The 18,796-nt window shown below is 41.7% G+C and overlaps 2 protein-coding genes across 6 annotated transcripts in view; both read left to right on the top strand.

Moving 5' to 3' along the window:
• map7d1a (MAP7 domain containing 1a) overlaps positions 1-18,068 on the top strand; it is a 154,152-nt gene extending 136,084 nt beyond the window's left edge. For all 5 annotated transcript variants that reach the window (XM_060922193.1, XM_060922192.1, XM_060922195.1 and 2 more), the window contains 5 exons: positions 1,326-1,376; positions 1,475-1,547; positions 4,744-4,813; positions 9,473-9,705; positions 17,508-18,068. In XM_060922193.1, the coding sequence (XP_060778176.1) occupies positions 1,326-1,376; positions 1,475-1,547; positions 4,744-4,813; positions 9,473-9,705; positions 17,508-17,518 (438 nt within the window). In that variant the 3' untranslated portion in view covers positions 17,519-18,068. The remainder of the gene's footprint in view (positions 1-1,325; positions 1,377-1,474; positions 1,548-4,743; positions 4,814-9,472; positions 9,706-17,507) is intronic.
• thrap3a (thyroid hormone receptor associated protein 3a) overlaps positions 1-18,796 on the top strand; it is a 264,720-nt gene that overhangs the window by 134,596 nt on the left and 111,328 nt on the right. The gene's annotated exons all lie outside the window — the stretch shown is intronic.

Raw genomic sequence — 18,796 nt, 5'->3', positions numbered from 1 at the left:
TGAGTGGTCACGTAGCATTTGTGTGCCTTTTAAAAAATAGCTTTGAGTAATTACTGCAGGACTGTGAGACCAGTGTGTCCCGTCCATGCGTGTGCGCGCACACAGATTTTTTACGAGACACACACTGTCTCTCCACACTGGCTCCAATGCTGTTAACCCTCACTGTAAATTCACATCTTACAGCAGTTCCTTTTACCCGATCTGTTCACATCTGTCTTTGTATCAGCTCAGCCTTCGGTGAGGTTATAGAAGTGTCTTCACGTTGCTCTTCACTAGTCATGGCATAGTGATTTGACATAGAAGACTATTATCATTATTATCATTATTATTATAATACCCCCACTCTGAAGGGGTGGGGATACTGGTTTACCTCTGTCCATCCATCCGTATTTCCGTCTGTCTGAAACACTCCTTTTCTCAGCAACCAGAAATCATAGCCACTTGGTACGGAGCTTCAGCTCGGGGTCCTATACCGTGTATACCGTTTTCAGGTCTGTCCCACATCGACTTCCTGTTTACCGACTGAATGTGTTTACGAAACATATAGGGTAGATTTTTGACACCATTTCAAGAAGCAAAATACTATTTCAAAATGACCGTTTACCAGGATGCTATGTGAAATCCCTGGGGAGAGACACTGCTCTTTACTTCCTTGTTTCAGGGTTAATTATTTGTTGAAGTCAGCATTTATAATAAGTGTCCTATTCCTTCGATTGCTTGCATTCTGATATAAGCGAGAGCGGGGGGGGATACATAAGTGAGCAGTAGCTCACAATTGAGCTTGTTACTTTTGCAATAAATTATGACTATTCTCTTATATCGTGTTGTTATAAATCCATGTAAATTTAAATCTGCCTTAAGAGTAACATGGGGCGGCACGGTGGTGTAGTGGTTAGCGCTGTCGCCTCACAGCAAGAAGGTCCTGGGTTCGAGCCCCGGGGCCGGCGAGGGCCTTTCTGTGTGGAGTTTGCATGTTCTCCCCGTGTCCGCGTGGGTTTCCTCCGGGTGCTCCGGTTTCCCCCACAGTCCAAAGACATGCAGGTTAGGTTAACTGGTGACTCTAAATTGACCGTAGGTGTGAATGTGAGTGTGAATGGTTGTCTGTGTCTATGTGTCAGCCCTGTGATGACCTGGCGACTTGTCCAGGGTGTACCCCGCCTTTCGCCCGTAGTCAGCTGGGATAGGCTCCAGCTTGCCTGCGACCCTGTAGAAGGATAAAGCGGCTAGAGATAATGAGATGAGATGAGATGAGATGAGTAACATGACGGTGTTTAATGGTTTTGGTTGAATGGGGTGCTTTTTTTTTTCCTTTTTTCTCCCACCAGCGCCTGGAGGAAATCATGAAAAGGACACGCAAAACAGACACCCCAGAAAAGGTAGACGTCTGATTTCAAATCCACGTCTCTGCATCAGGTGGCAGTGGAGTCAAAAAGTCCAAATATAATTCACTTTCCACTTCCTTTCCCCTGCACAGAAGGACGTAAAATCTTCTCCTCCTCCGCAAGTTAATGGTGGAAGTTCTAAACCTGAGTCAGAGAGCGATAAAGGTAAAAAAAAAAAAGTGAAATGTTTGTTTGACAAAAAATGCCATTATTGCTTATGGAAAAAAGAAGTTAGAAGCTTTTTCCTTCAGTACAACTGATTTTTTTTTTTCCATTATTTAATGTTTTCTCCTCTCTGCACAGTTATTTGTTCTTTGCCAGACTGGTCTATGAGAGCACTTATTATTTATTTATTTATTTATAAAGTTACACAACATGAAATTCATGTGAACAAGAGCTGCTATTGTTTGGGAATTAACCACATGGCATGTGTTCCCTGAAAAGCCAAACCTCCATTAAACACATCCTCTGTGGCCTCGGAGGCCGTCTCCAGAGTGCATCTGCAGCGGTGGATTTGGAGTTATTAGTTGTTTAATCAGTACGACGTTGTACACAGCTCAAATTTTTGCCACCCAAAGAGGCATTTTCAAAGTTTATCAAAGAAATCAATTAGCAAACAAGCAGCATCACATGGTTTTTACCTTTTTGTTTAATTTAACACACTTGTTTTCCAGTGGTGTGATTGGTGTATTGCACTGTGTGTGCGGGGGGGATAATTTCATATATTTGCTTGCAAACTTTTGTTAGTGTTTGCCAGTTGTTTTCGAACCAGTCCTCAGGGCCTCCAGATGGTCCACATGTTTGCTCCGTCCCTCTGTTGTGCAAGTTGGGGAAGAGCAAAAATCTGGACCATTTTGGGGTTCTAAAGGCTGCTCTGAGAACCACTGGTGTCCACGCAGCATATGCATGCCATTGTGCCTCTGTCATGCGCATTTGAAAGATTTGTCTAACTTGCATTGTCAGTTTCAAGCTGAGCTTTCTGTGCTCCTTCTGTGAAGTGGTGCCAGGGCAGGAGTGGAGACTGGCATTCCAGCAGGGTGGAGGTCATTACCTAGAACAGATGTGATACCAGCAAATAGCAGATACCAGAGTGAAGTCATATCCTAATCAACTTTAGCCTTTGGTGAAAATGCTGTGAACCAGAAAAATATGATCCAGATGCTGGTCTGAAGGCTGTTTTGTCACTACAGGTTCTGTTACCTGCCAGTTTATTTGAATGCGTATTTATTTTTTGTGTCTTCTTAAAATCCTGTAGCCATTGCCTGTATCATTTCAAAAGAGTTATATGTGGGTTTGTAGTGCTGTAACACCGAGGTTATGATGGATAGGCAGATTGATTTACTTTATTGATCCCAAGCTGAGAAATTACGTTACAGCAGGAAGTTATCAGACAGGTGAAAAAACACACCGTACAACATAAAGTAGACGACAAATATATCCAAGAACAAGCCAACTATATGATATAAAGATCAAATCAATCAAAGTCCTTCCCACGCCATGTGGCGGCGCCAGTCTCTGTTTCCGTAGCCTTTGGCCTCTCACCTATATTACATAGCTAGGGTTACAGTGGGGGGCTAGTCCTCTGGTAACCGCAAGAGTTTGACTCCCCACTTGCAGCAGCGTGCCTTGCCAGACGGCAGTAGGTACCATTTTTATGATGGTCTTTGGTACGACCCGACTGCGAGTAGAACTTGTGATCTCCCGATCGAGAGGCGGACACACTAACCACTAGGCCAACTTGCGGTTACAATATATAGAGATACAGTATGTTTATCCATGTATGTGTTTTGTAAAGGTGAAATGTGCATTTATTGAGGTATTTCACCTGACGTCACAGGGTCACGTGACGCCCCGGTGTCCGCCATTTTGGACGTCAAGCTAGCTAATGTCAACAACAGTAGCTGGTATGTTACTGTAGCAATGTTTACGTTCAGTCATTTGGATGACTGTTAAAACCTTTCAGTCTCAAGTTTTTCCTTTACTGGATTTACTAGTTTACTGAGCTAGCGCGCGCTAGCTCGGGCAGGCTGGGAGCTAGCGCGCGCTAGCTCGGGCAGGCTGGGAGCTAGCGCGCGCTAGCTCGGGCAGGCTGGGAGCTAGCGCGCGCTAGCTCGGGCAGGCTGGGAGCTAGCGCGCGCTAGCCGGCCGCCGGGAGGCTAGCGCGCGCTAGCTCCCAGTTTGCCCGAGCGCGCTAGCTCAGTAAACTAGTAAATCCAGTAAAGGAAAAACTTGAGACTGAAAGGTTTTAACAGTCATCCAAAAGATGGCGACCACCGGCTCCAGGGACGACTCGCTGATGTAGGCATGTTACCCAGCCTGACACAAAATATTTGTAGGCATCCAAACTCGTATACGCTTTCAGATCAATACCTGTGTATGGCGATGGGTTTCTAACGACATAGGTATACAGATCATGTGGGCCGAAGTCAGGTAAAGACGAGGGCTTCGTGTACTTCCGTACGTCAGTGAACAATCCTGGTGGAAGCAGGTAAACATCGTTCTCTAAGCCTGCTAACCTCAATTTTTGCAAATACCTCTCCCTCTGCTCGCCCTGTAAATGCCCTACGTCGCTGGATAGTGAAGGTGTCACATCGCTCCTTTTTCTTTTATGTTTTTCGTTTGTCGCCTTCTTCGCGTTCAAACTGATTCGAGCCGTGCCGTCCAAAATGGCAGCATCACATGACTTGGTCACGTGAGTGAAATACCTCAATAGGACTAAAAACATGATTATAGTGTTGCACGTTATTTTGACTGGATGTATACACTATGTGTGTTCATGTTACACTACTTTAAACTGTTTTCTTATGGAAAAGCTACTGTGTGTGGCTGTCTGAGCATGTTTAGCTAAGGTTATTATTACAAGCCAGGTAAAAGCCAGTGCAAAAGATTTTTTGTTGCTCGATGCACTTCCTGTTGGGAAAATAACCTGCTCTCTGTCAGTGTAGCACATCTGTGCAGCCTATAAGCCCCGTCCACATCATGGGTTCAGGGTCACCTAGTTGTTAATGTGTGCAGAATCTGACACTGCATCATCTTTACTGCCGACCAGGCTTATGTTTTTTTTCAGTGTGCCTCAGTGCTTGTGTCGAGCCACATGCAAACACTGCCCGTGAGCGATGCCATGAGCCGAGCAGACTTCACCAGTCAAGCAACACAATCTGTGTCTCAGCCGGTACTCATGTGTTTGGAGTAATGGTTCTAGTTAATTACAGTTGTATACTAATATCTGTCATCAAGCTAAAAACTACAGCAAACACAGACTATCTTAAAAGAATCCAGATGGTGGAAACACTTAGAACGATCTGGCACAGTACTGCAGTTCAATTTGGGAAATGTAATTATATGGTATCTTCTCTCCTAGCATCTGATGACTACGTTCCGAGCACAGAGCTGAAACAAGACAGCCAGTCCCAAAGTGGAAGGAAAGAGAGGTGAACAAGTAACAATATATGTTTTGTTGAAACTTTATGTAAGTAATAGAATAAGAAATTGCAGTGGAGTGGTTTTGGACTCTCACAGGGAAGTGATGTCTGTTGACGTGATTGACCAAGTAAAGCTACTGTACAGACGATTGGGTTTTAATTAAAACCTTCTGGGTTATTCTACTACTCCCTTCTCTGCAACAGAGGTTCCCTACTGAGTTAGAAATGCTACTTGCTATGGTTCTAATGTACGCTTCCAGTAAAATGTCTTAACTGCGTAGTTTCTAGATGAAATGATCGAATTCTAAATGCTCGAAAATGTGAAAATCAAACCAAAGAATAGTTGTAAGTGAATTGAATAATCTTGATACCATGTGATCATAAAAGGCCAAAGTAATTTCTTTCTCTCTCTGTAATTACACACCAAGCACAGCACAGTTGTAAAGTTAGGATTCTTTATTTAGCTGCTTTTTTTTTTTTGGCTTGGTCTGTGACAGTTGTTATAGTGATGTCAGCCCTGAAGATGATTTACCAATAACGGCACGTCCTGAAGTGTTGCAATCCTTTTGTACCACAGAAATTTGTCAGCGATTGCTTTTGTTTCAATAATTAATGAGCAGTCAGTCATACTTTTATCACATTATAATTGTGTGTGTGGGAAGCCATGGCCTAATAGTTACAGAAACAGCTTTGGGACCAAAAGGTTGCCGGTTCGATTCCCTGAACCAGCAGGAATGGCCGAAGTACCCTTGAGCAAAGCACCTAACCCCCAACTACTCCCCAGGCTGCTCTGGATATGTTGTATGTCGCTCTGGATCAGAGCGTTTGTTAATTGAAAATTAAACGAGACTTACCTGTAAGTTGAAGTTCGATGATAATTCTACCAAATCCGCAGTGGTACTGAGGGTTAACATGGGTGAGTTAAGGGAGGGCATGTTAACCCTCAGTACCACTGCGGATTTGGTAGAATCGATTGTTGGCACGCCCGCGTCTAAGACGCACTATTTCGAATAATGAACGCATTGTCGAGAGGGGCAGGGGCCAATATGGATGTGAGCATTTTATACCCTATTTGGAATGTTTCGTGGCGTATTACAGACCCTCCAGGATTTCGCGATGTTGCGATTTGCAACTTCAACGCAAATTCAACCAATCCCCGCGAATTCAGGGCGGTGTTGCAATTATATCCAATCACCGCAACCTTCCCGCAAATTTGACCAATCGTTAGCGTCGTCTTAAGGTGACGTCGACAAACTACCTTCCGCCTTACTTCCAGTGTTGCCAGATTGGGCGGTTTCCCGCGCAGTTGGGGGATTTCAAGTGCATTTTGGCGGGTTTTGAACATATTTTGGGCTGGAAAACATCAGCAGTATCTGGCAACACTGCTTACTTCCGTGTATACATTCAAGAGAAGCAGCATGTGCGAGTCAGTGTTTATGTAGGCTTAAATTCTGTTACTGAAAGTGTGTTATGTTTACAGTGAAGGACTGTGTGCACTTTACATTATTTTTTTTACTTAATGCAAGAAATTAATGGATGCCAACATTTTTACCAAAATGGTATTTTATTTTCCATTGTTTAGGCAGCTTCAGCATCATACTGTGAGATTCTGTTCAAATTGTTTTTTTTTTCTTCTATGAAGCCTGAGCCATTTATTTTATTAGTTTATAATTATTGTTTAATTTAGTCTTCAGGAGAGACTGCCTGCACACAGTACTAGTATTAATAGGTTTTTTTCTTACATGAAAGCTGAGGTATTTATATTATATTTTAAGATAACTTCATGTTGTGCTGTGAGGTTCTCTGCACTTTAACTTTAGAACCAACAGGAGCATTTGGATAAGTAAAGCCTATTTTTCTGCATTTTTGTAGTCCTGGTAATCTTTTATATTGGTAAAGTTGTTTATAGGACCATTTCTCAGTGTCTTTCTTCTTTTAATCAATAGTTTTTCAGTAATAACTTTAATATTTAACATATCACTCAATTTTAATCACAAAAGGAGAAAATCGCAACTTTCACTTCCTCCCGCAATGTAATCGCAACAAAAACCTAAAAAACACCGCAACTTTCATCGCAATTTTTTGGAAAAACCCCCCGCAACATCAGACATTTTAGCCCGCAACAATCACAAAAAAGGCCCGCAAAATCCTGGGGGGACTGGTATTACTTGACTTCATGGTCTCAATATCGAAAATCTTGCACAAATATGCAATTTCCAACATAATTATCTGGATATTCAACAGATTTCAGCATCGGATGAATTTGGTTTGACCGCTGCCATATTGAATATACGTCGGACCCGTTCGTGTATTTACGCCGCCCCGTTTGTAGCGTCCCAAGCGAGTAAAACCTGATCCAAGTCTTTTGCTAGGTGGCGTCTTACGGTCTATGTACGAAAAAATTTTCGAAAGAGACAAGAAAACATGGATAAGAAAAAAAAGAAAAATACATCTATTTTGTCATTCTTCAGCAGAAAGAGAGTACATTCACCTGAAAAAACTGATACCCCTGATACCCAAGGTAATTAGTCATACTAGATTTACAACATCAACTACTGCAACATCAACTACTACAACAGCAACCACTACTACCACTGCCACTACCACTGGTGACTACTACTACTACTATAGACCTACACCAAACTGAAAACAAGTTAATAAAATAAATTATAATTTACAAGGAGGAGATAATATAGATGTGATATATAGTGGCCTGTGGTTGAATTCCAAAATATTGCCACTGATTAAACAATATCTCAATATATTTGGTTGAAGCATTGATTTTTGTCATCTACATTGCTTCATATGGCTTCTAATACCAAAAAAAAAAACACCAGAATTGAGAAGAAAAAAAAAAAACAGCCCCTGGGCTGCCCCAGCTGTTCATTGGGCTCGCTTCGCTCACTAGGTTCGCGTCAACTGAAGGATAATCACTGGGCCCCCCCATTGTAGAAATGGGCCCCTGTTTTTCCCCAGGAGGGGCCCTGTGGGCCCCTTGACCTGCAAAACAATCTGAGTCTCTGAATGTCATGTAATATTTAAATAATATTGGCTGGCTTTGAGTGGTATATCAGATATATTCCATTCAGCTAGCATGATATTGAACGAGTCGAAGATGAGTAGCTGAATGGAATATATCTGATATACCACGAAAAAAAGCAAGCTATTATTATCATACGTACACATTCGATGCAACAATTATAGATTTTACAAAAAGTTAAGAACAGGGGGGTAACTTACCAATATTGAATGCTGATTCTGATCGAATGTAATTCAATGTTTTGTCAATCCAATGTACAAAGTCAAAGTTCTAAAAATAAAAAATGGTATAAGTCCAAAAAGCCTGAACAACCCAACTTATGTACAAACTATATCCAGGTTGACAGTTCAAGTTCACAGTTACTTTTGGTCGTAGTTCATTGTTACATTGGAGTTGTTCAAAACCAAAGGGCTTTGCTGAGTGAAGTCCTCTTGTAAAAGTCTCCGTCACGTTTCCTCACCTCCAAGTAGAACTTTGTTTCCACTATTGCGCTCTCTTCCAGTTTTTCGATGTCCGTTGGTATGTTTTTCTCTTGTAAATATGCATGAAGAATATCCAGTGAAGTTTTGGTAGCCTTTCAGGTGTTTGGCGTGTCTTTCTCTTTAAATCTTTGGCTTTTAATGAAGCAAACCTGGCAGCTATTTTTGTGAACAAACTGTCACTCACTAGCACTGAAGTTTTACGTCTCCAGTGTGCGTCTCTTCCAGTTTTTCGATGTCCGTTGGTATGTTTTTCTGTTGTAAATATGCGTGAATATATAATGAAAGTTTTGGTAGCCTTTCGGATGTTCAGCGCGTCTTTAGTTTCGGTTTATTTATTTAGTGCTTCATCCGAGCACTGAATTAACCCCGTCTTCTCTCTCTCCCGGTCGACAAAGAAATGATTGTGCGCATGTGCAGCAGAAGTTTTGTCATTAGATCTTCACATGAGCTCTGAAATGTGGTTGTGTTGTCTTGACAATGTGCAATATTATAATGATATTGCATGCTCATTCTACATTGGTGAGAGTGGCGTAATACATGGAGGATAAGTGATATGATAACAATATTGCATGCCATCAATAAACCCGCTAGAAGGGAATAGAATACATGTTTTTATTCAATGGAAAAAGTGACCTGTATGTATAATAAATAATTATATTTAAGGTTGTGTAACATACACGATGTGTTACTAGGTCGCTCCTTTTTAAAAAATCTCGCTTGAAGTTAAAACGACAAAAAAATGCAACTTGTTACGATGGAGGAATGAGGAAAAGCAAATTCCTTTGGCCTGAAGACATTTTTTCCCCCCCTTTTTCTTGTGGTGGAAAACATACCGATTATTACAGAGTGTGGACACTGGGGATTCCTTTCAGAAATGTTAAACATGCATCTTTCTTTGTGAAATAAAACTTAAATCCGTTTATTACTCGTCATAGATTAGTCTTGGATTATGTGGAGTGTCTCTTCCCTGTGAATGATCCGTTATTATAGAAACAGTAACGTATTAGAACATAAATCAGTGATTACTCGGCACACAAATTTATAGAGCTGTAAAACAATAAAAATTCAGGAGGAGGAAGTGCCGGTTTAATAAAGGCTGTCTAACTGTGCAACTCATACGACAACTCATTTGTATTATGTTTTCAGTTCTTCAGTCCTTGTGATCAATGGTATCCAGGCTCCTAAGCATGAGAATGGACTATCAGGTGGTGAAGCGTCCCATTTTGAAGAGATCATTCAGCTGTCCAACCATGGTGGTGCTAACGGCAGTGGGCGGGAGAAATCCGAGTCTGACATCCCTAATGAGCCAATCGTGGCCTTTGATGGTGGGAACACTTTTCTGAAAAAAGCAGGCCCCATGAAGCCTCAGCATGTTGCAGGTGAGCTCAGAGGTCTTGCTGCATAAGCTTTAAAGGAGAACGGAAGGCAATTTTTTTTTTTTTTTAAATCAAAATTCTATTTATCTCATTTTATTAAATATCGGAATGCATTTTTGATCGCTATTTTGTCGCTGCTATAGCAAGTTCTGAGTGTTTGAAATATACTCTGTAATATATCAGTCCATATGTCAAAGCAATGGCCGTAAATGAGATTCATTGAGACCTGTGCGAGACGTCGTAGGACGGAAGTAAAACGTACAGCGGAAATCAAAGTGACCGACGCTGTCAGAAGACGCGCGCACCCTCTTTCAAATGCTGATGTAATCAAGCTGGAAACTTTGTTTGTTTTGATAGCAATCAAAAAAGTTTGACAAAAGTAGGCAATCGTCATTTAAACTCGTTTTTGTGCAGTATTTCGTTTGGAAAACAGTTTTCAAAATGGCAGCACTGACACCTGGCTGACACGTCACGTTTCGAAGTCTCGCACAAGTCTTGTGAAGATCGTGCAGATAAGCGACGCCTGCCGTGGACCAAATGAACTACATTCAACGTGGCTAAAAACCGAATAGGCCGATAAGTATAATAATTTAATTGCAATTAGTTGCCAATACGAGTCACGATATAAGGTTACTAAAACCGAAAACATAACTGAATAACACGTTAATTAAGAAATAAAGCAAGTTTAAAAATGACTTCAGTTTCCCCTTAAAATGTTCTTCAGCAGCTCGTTTCTGTATGCACTGCGCCAGTTTTATGATCTTCACTGTCGTATCTCATCGATCATAATCGGAGTGATGCTGCTGTTGATGTGAATTTACAGAATTCCTCCACTTGCTGGATGGAGGGAAGGTTCTCTGGATGCATCTGCTATTCATAACAGCTTATTCTCTTCTAACTATTCAGCCATGTGGTGTTTCTTCACCCTGTATGTTTTTGAAAAATGTTTGACCCTTGGGAAAAAGTGTCAAATCCAGAGTCTGCGCCATCAAAATAATGTATTCACTGTAACCTCATGCCCAGTCCTGTATTTTTGTGGCCTATAAAGTTAATTAACTGGACTAAATGGTGACTAAATAGGTAAGTAAAGTAACTTAATAAAATAAGGCCAGCTAGTTAGCAAGGTTCATTAATACAAACTAATGGAAATTAATGATTAAAGGTGCCCTTCCACCAAAAACGTTTAATACTGGCTCTTTTTGAAATACCATGGTTCACTCTGAGTTGCATATGCATGCTGCATGTGAAAATGTAATTCTACTCCTATTCCCTGTATTAGCTTATGAAAGAAAATAGTCGGAAAAACGACCGAATCTGAAAAAGCCCTATGAACTTGTGTCACTTAGAAAATTAGTATTCATGGCCTCGCCCACCTTGGCTTGCAACCGCCCACGGGAAGAAAGTTCGGATTTAAGCGCGAGGAGAGATAGCAGAGCCCATCTCGTCAGTAGCTAACGAAGAGGACCTAACAGCAAGTTGAAAACATGTCTGAACAAGTTCGTGCCTGTGTTATTTGTGGCAGTAACACATCAACGTTGTATTTCTTGCCCAAGATAGAAGAGGTGAAGAAGAAATGGTTGGAATTTATCTTTGGAACACCACCAGCGAAGTATAATGCAGCGTTAGTACTGTGTTCTGATCATTTCAACCGCAGTGACTTTTCAAACTTCGGTACCTTCAGTAGTGGTTTTGCTTCGAGGTTGTTTTTAATACCTGGATCTGTACCGTCAAGACGATTGACCACCAGCTCACAAGTTGTAAGTAAAACATGAACTTTTTGTTCGAAGGTTTTTGTTACAAAATAGCATGTTCATATTTCCGCTTTTTCTGAGTAAAAAACAACCTTTTTATCTTATGCCAAATCTGTTGAGAATTTTTTTTTATTAATTTCGGGGGGTTGGGGTATGTTCCTTCATGTTGTTCAAACTTTATTAACTCCAACGATGTTTACACATTATTTGTAAGTCGCCATCTTTAGTCTTGTTTAAATCTCATTGAATGTGATGTAAAATTCATGTTATCTACATTGTTATTGGTCAAACCATCGATGTCGAGACCATAATAGCCAGTCAAGTCAAGTTTATTTGTACAGCGCTTTTAACAATAAACATTGTCGCAAAGCAGCTTTACAGAATTTGAACGACTTAAAACATGAGCTAATTTTATCCCTAATCTATCCCCAATGAGCACGCCTGTGGCGACGGTGGCAAGGAAAAACTCCCCCAGACGACATGAGGAAGAAACCTCGAGAGGAACCAGACTCAAAAGGGAACCCATCCTCATTTGGGCAACAACAGACAGCCTGACTATAACATTAACAGTTTTAACATGACAGTTTCGTTGATGTTATAAACTCTTCATTGATGGAAACTTGAGTGCAAAACTGTTCATGACACCTGCAGTCCTAAAGTTAGCAAATCAACTGTAGTCCTCAGCCATAAAAGCCTTACTGTAAGAGTCCAGAGTGTCCTCCAGGTATAACCCTCAACTGTCCTCATGGGGCCGTCCTTCACAGGAGCGATGCGATAAAACTCCGACTAGACACAGGGCACCAGGATGGGTCAAGCAGGTCTGAGGGGCAGAAGAGGCCAGCATCTCAATCCCAGGACCAACATGTAACTCAGAGGGACAGATGGGGGGGGGGAGAAAACACAGGTTGTTAGGTATGCCCTAAAAATGACACAAGTATTAAATCTGTGTGGTAGGCTCGCAGAGACGAGAGTCTTTACATCAGGCATAACACACAATGGCATGTTAATATGGTTAAAAAACATCATGACCTGCTCTGGCTGGATGCTTGATTGGGTGATGGGAGCACACTCCTCAGCAATGATGAGATGCAGATGGGACCCTTAGGGCTGGCCAAGACAATTCAGTTACATTTCACCGGGTCTGGGACATGCGACAGAATGCCTGACGGCCGATTCCCTGCAGGCTACGATAGCCAGTCGAGGTCTCCACCCTCTCCACCAAAAGATTTCCTGTTGACTCCATGTAACTCAGAGGGACAGATTTGGGGGGGAGGGATGGAAAGAAAACCCAGGTTGTTAGGTATGCCCAATGTCACCTGAATAAGTAGGAACAGTATACATATTGCGCTGAGTACAAGCAGGGACTCCGGCAACTAACTATGACAGCATAACTAAAAGGAGAGAGCCAGAAGGTAACACAGGCATGAGGGAGCCCCGGGACATAAAGCAGCCAGCCACTGCACCGTCAACAAACTCGAGTGAGCAAGCGAGTGGGGACTGACAGCATCCATACATCCCAGTTTACCAAAACACACTATGTCTGAGGACCCTCCAGATCTACTCCTTTACCTCATAAACACCATTAACAAAAGGCTTGACTAAACAGATATGTTTTCAGCCTAGACTTAAACACTGAGACTGTGTCTGATTCCCGGACACTACTTGGAAGGCTGTTCCATAACTGTGGAGCTTTGTAAGAAAAGGCTCTGCCCCCTGATGTAGCCTTCACTATACGAGGTACCAGCAGATAGCCTGCACCTTTTGATCTAAGTAGGCGTGGCGGGTCATAGAGGAGCAGAAGTTCACTCAGGTACTGTGATGCGAGACCATTTAGTACTTTAAAGGTCAATAGTAGTATTTTATAATCAATACGAAATTTGATTGGGAGCCAATGCAGTGTGGATAAGACAGGCGTGATGTGGTCATATTTTCTAGTTCTAGTAAGGACTCTTGCTGCTGCATTTTGAACTAACTGGAGCTTGTTTATGCACTTATTGGAACATTCAGACAGTAAGGCATTACAATAATCCAACCTGGAGGTAACAAAAGCATGGACTAGTTTTTCCGCGTCATGTAGTGACATTAAATTTCTTATCTTAGCAATATTTCTGAGATGAAAAAGAGCTATCCGGGTGATGTTATCAATGTGAGTTTTGAATGAAAGACTGGGGTCAATAATCACTCCGAGGTCTTTTACTGCTGCATGTGAAGAAACAGAAAGGCCATCCAGAGTCACTGTGTAATCAGAAAACTTACTTCTAGCTGCATGTGGTCCTAGTACAAGTACTTCAGTCTTGTCAGAGTTAAGCAGAAGGAAATTAATAAGCATCCAGTGTCTAATGTCCTTAACACATTCCTCAATTCTATTAAGCTGGTGTCTCTCATCAGGTTTTGCAGAGACATACAACTGTGTGTCATCAGCATAACAGTGGAAACTAATACAATGTTTACGAATAATATCACCCAGAGGTAACATATATAGAGAAAAAAGCAGTGGACCCAAGACAGAACCTTGTGGAACACCAAACTTTACCTCAGTACGTCTAGAAATATCACCATTTATATCAACATACTGATAACGATCAGTTAAATAAGGCCTGTTAAAACAGTTTTTACAAAGACATCCACATCCGCTTGTTCTGACCCACTGGAGGTAGCGTCACAGTGCTATTAGCCAATCGGAGGTAACATGTTTACATGTCATGAATATTAATAAGTAAGAGCTGAAATCCTGTCGTTCTCCCACCACCCACTCCTCCACCAAACTAGAACAGCCTGAAACAGGAGAACCACAGCATTTTTTTCACCAAAACTGGCTCACAGGGCATTCCTTCATACTAGAGACCACCGCACAATTAATGAAAAAACGATGCAAGGAGACCTTTAAATGAATTCCTGGGAAGGGGAAAGCGGTGTAGCTGTTGTCCAAAGCCTGTCCTGAAGTTTATTGAGCACCTTGACAGAAAGTCATCATGATGTTGGAGAACGTTACAGTTAAGCGCTCTGGTTATCCCCCATTATCTGTCCTTCTGTAAACATTTTAGTTTTCGGAGCATCACTCAAAAACTATTAGGAAATTTTTTTTCATGAAACCTGACACGCTAAGCGGCTAGAGAAGTTGTGCTTTTTGACATTTTGGGATTTCTGTGACCCCCCCCGTATTTCCATGGCAACCAATTCAACTTAGGAAACTTTGGAATGGGGTTTCATGTGGGGCGGTATGTCCTCTCCTGATGACTCTTGTTATCCCCCGCCGCAAAGTGTGCAGGGGGATATAGGAATAGAGTCCATCCGTCCGTCTGCTTCAATCTGGACAAGTTTTCTCAGAAACTACATAAGCTACATCGATGAAACTTTGCACGCTCATATTACTATTCATGTTCTAAGTTGGGTTCGAAAATCATTGGCAAGAAATTATTTTCAGAGTTGATTTTCGTTATTGGATTTTGTGCAACTGGACTCAATCTGGACAAGTTTTCTCAGAAACTACATAAGCTACATCAATGAAACTTTGCGTGCTCATACTACTGAAAAAAGCCAGGTAGCATTTTATGAAGGTGTCCTAGCACTTGCATCATGAGTCAATATTAAAGCAACGGGCTTGTAAGGGTGTAAGTGTTAAGAGGTCTTCATAAAATGCTCATGATCATGTCGTCTTGTTTTTTTCTCTCAACATGTTAACTGCGAGATTCCTGCTTGTTGGTGCACCTAAGAGTCCACTGGGTAACTATAAATAAATAAATATCACAGAAACAAAATCTTTGTCCTTGGCACCTGAGCTACTGATTTTGTCCACCTCGGACTCCACTGAGATGAGTCATCGAGATTGTTCATAATTAGCCAGTCAGTGCGAACTGCTTTCAGGCCAGTTCACATACGGACAAACTTTTTATTCACTTCTGACAGTAGAGGCACACGGGTAAAAACACACACGGGTGGGTTTTTGGGGTGTGTTTTTTTTCCCCCTCTCTCTGCGCTACATTTTTGCAGGGTCGTCTTCTTGCTCCACCCCATTTCTTTGCTATCTCTGGTGAACACAGCAGGTGGATGTGTACAGGCGTAATCCTCTGTCGCTTGGCACTTGGCTCGATTGAAGGGTTGAAATGCCCGGCATGCGTTCACTGCAGGAGCTGCCATGTGCTGAATTCCCCGAGGGGGGCTGAAGAGGCCCGTTCTTTCCTTTCTTGTAGGCGAGGCTGGAAACAGGAGCCCGACTCTTAGTATGCTCAATGTGTCCCCTCTCGCTGGCATGGTCAGCAATAGTGACGACTGTGACACTACTCTCTGCAGCGCACAACTCCACCTGCTACCCTGCAGACAGGCATCGCCCATAAATTATTCCCAAAGCAAACACGGAGAGGTCACACCAGCTCTACATTTCCAACCAACATTTGTGTGTGGTGTGTGCATTGCTATATCGGTTTTATGTGCTCTTGTTAAGCCTGGCCTGGTTGATTATTAATTCCACACCAAGAGTTTTAGCATAAGAAATGAGCTCATCTCTTGCTATAACTCGAAATTTCTTGTATTTCCTTATGGTTTATTGAGTGTAATAACCGTTTTGGATTAAAGTTTATTTTATTTTTAAAAGGGACAGTGTACAAATTAAACAATATCCTTGTGGTAAGGACAGATGTCTGTACCAGGTTATAGCAGTACATACTAGTTTCCGCCTGTAGTCCCTTGGCAGGTGGATGTAATAAAAAAGATAAATAAAATGTACAGGAAATGTCACCAAATCTGTCATTAGAACAATTTGTAGTGATTTAGACCAGTAGAATAGCCTCATACAGCATACATAGCAGCTGGGTGTGATTTACTGGGGGGGATGGTGAGGATCATCCCCCCCCTCTGGTTTTTATCTCTGCTGAAAAAAAATCCTCGGGGACAACCCCGTCAATAAAACAAACAAACCAAAAAAAAAGTTGACATGACAGGCATGTTGTGACACAGTTTTCTATGGTCTACACTGCACTCACTTTCAAAATGACCCGAAGTGGCAGCTTTGATGTTCACGAACGTCCCCAGCAAATAGATACATTGTAGATAATAACAGTATCTTTGTGTTCTATGCAGGCATGCAAACAGCACGCCTTTTGGCGGATGATGCCTTTTTCACGGCCGTTTTTTTTTTTTTAGGGGGGGCGTTGGAGTGTCTGATTTGATTATAATTTCAAAGTAAATTCTGTATTAAAATTACTAAATAAGCAAATCCGTTACAGTCCATGAAACAGGAAGTATAAGGATGAGAAAAAAAACAGTTTAAATCGGAAAGCTGCGCACAATGTGAACTGCGCCATCAGAGCAAACTGTTCATTTAGTATTCATGTATTTTAGTGATTTTCGAGTCACTGTCCGTTTAATCCGGAGGGAGAGAAACATCACAGCAACGCGACAAGCAATGCGAACTTTGTTGTGTTAGTGTTCGTGTATTTAGTCAGAGAGATAGGAAGATGAATTTACTATCTCTAGTTTAGTGTTTGTTTTCATTTAGTGTTGTTCATTTGATATCATCGGATGTTATTGAGCTGTTAGCCTACTGTTACCTTAATTTTGTGACGTTTCATGATTTAAAAAAAAAATAAAATCCCCCCTTCTGTTTTTTTGACAAATCGCACCCTGCATAGCAGCATCATTTTTCACAATCACACACACGTGCGTGTACACACACAACCATAAGTTAAGCGAAATGTGCAAAGGAATGTGCAAGCCAGTGCAAATATGCATTATCCCATCCCACTACCCCCTCTTTACATAGAGTATAAGTTTTACCACTCCAACCTTGAGAGAGAGCGCAAGACATGCTCTCCAAACCACCAAAACTTCACATTTCAGTAGGTTATACCCTCCCACACCTAATGGTCATACACAAGCATAATAAGATAAAATAAGAATTTACCGTTTTGGATTGAATGGAGCATGCCCAATAGGCTGTGGTACTTTATAGTTTGGAGGGAGCATTTTCTGGAACTTGTAAAATGTTTTTTTTTTTCCTTCTTTCTTCAGTACAGATTCTCCTCTAACCACAGTGCTATCCTTTTCTTTCTTCTCCAGAGGTGCTGTGAGCATCAGGCCTGTTACACAGAGGTGATGTCAGACATGTGCCTGACTCACAGCTCCCCGCCGGAGGGTATTGTGTGATGAAGCACAGCTTGACCAGACCCGTGCCAACCCAATCACTGACTGCTGTTTAGATTGTCCAGAGCACCATCATGGTTAGAACCTGCCCTGTGCAAAAGGGTGTGATTACAAGAAGCCACTCTGCTGTCAAGCTTAACTAAACGAACCGTCACCCCCCCTCCCCCTCCCCCCCAGGTGCATTCTGTCACTATTTATCAAAAGCCCACTCAGCAGTCTCCCCTCGCTCCTTTGGCCAGACTGCTCCATGCATCTCAGCGATCACCAGAGTAAATACAAACCTGAAAAAAAAAAACACGATCTATGGCTGTATTTCTTATCGTGAGTTAAAACAAGAAGTGCTTTTGCTAGTTTGTTTTTAATGGTTAGTTATTTAATGTGATGAGAATTGTAACTACTGGGTACAGCTATATGTGAATAGTGTAAATTGGAATACAGGTGGGAGAGCTTTGTGAAATTAAATCGAATGAACGGGAATATCATGTCTCTGTTTTATTACTTTTTTTTTCTTTCAGTAATGATTAAGGCTGCAAGGATGTTCTCCATCGGGGTATTCCAGTAAAATTTGTAAAAGCCCTGTTACATAAAATTCTTTGCTTACAGAGGTCCAGATAGCAACTAACACTATTAAATGGAGAGAAGTTATCCATTAATGCATACACACACACACATTGATTTGTGGTATAAATAAGACGATTTGAAGTGACTGTTTTGTTTCATGGTGCTTTGCTTTTACCACTTTTTCATCTGAACAGATGAGACACATCTGGGTTTTTGTTTTGTTTTTTTAAATGAAGCTACATTGTTGGTTCATTAATCAGACCAGACAGGGCAAATTAAATGAAGACCTACCCCTTTCTGAACTAATGACTTTTTTTTTCCCTATAGCTAGTGTCTGATCTGATGTGTTCAAGAAGTCACTAAACGATGGCCGTTTTTAGCTCATCCTGCCGTAGGCCAGGCCGGATGAGCTTATGCAATCACGCCTCATCCGTCTGTCATCATCGTCCGTCCACAATTTACAAAAATCGCTACTCCTCCTACAGGGATTGATTTGGATTTTGGTCAAACTCGCATACAATATTCCCCAGGTGAGCGTGCATAAAAGTTGTCAAGACGGTGGTGCTGCCTGTCATGTTTACAATTTTACGGGCGTCTGAAATTTTTGGGTGGCTAGTCAAATTAAACGCTACTCTTCGTAAACC

The sequence above is a fragment of the Neoarius graeffei genome, chromosome 5 (assembly GCF_027579695.1).
Source record: "Neoarius graeffei isolate fNeoGra1 chromosome 5, fNeoGra1.pri, whole genome shotgun sequence".
Taxonomy (NCBI): Eukaryota; Metazoa; Chordata; class Actinopteri; order Siluriformes; family Ariidae; genus Neoarius; species Neoarius graeffei.
The sequence above is the reverse complement of the archived record's forward strand: the minus strand, read 5'-3'. Positions and strand labels throughout refer to the sequence as shown.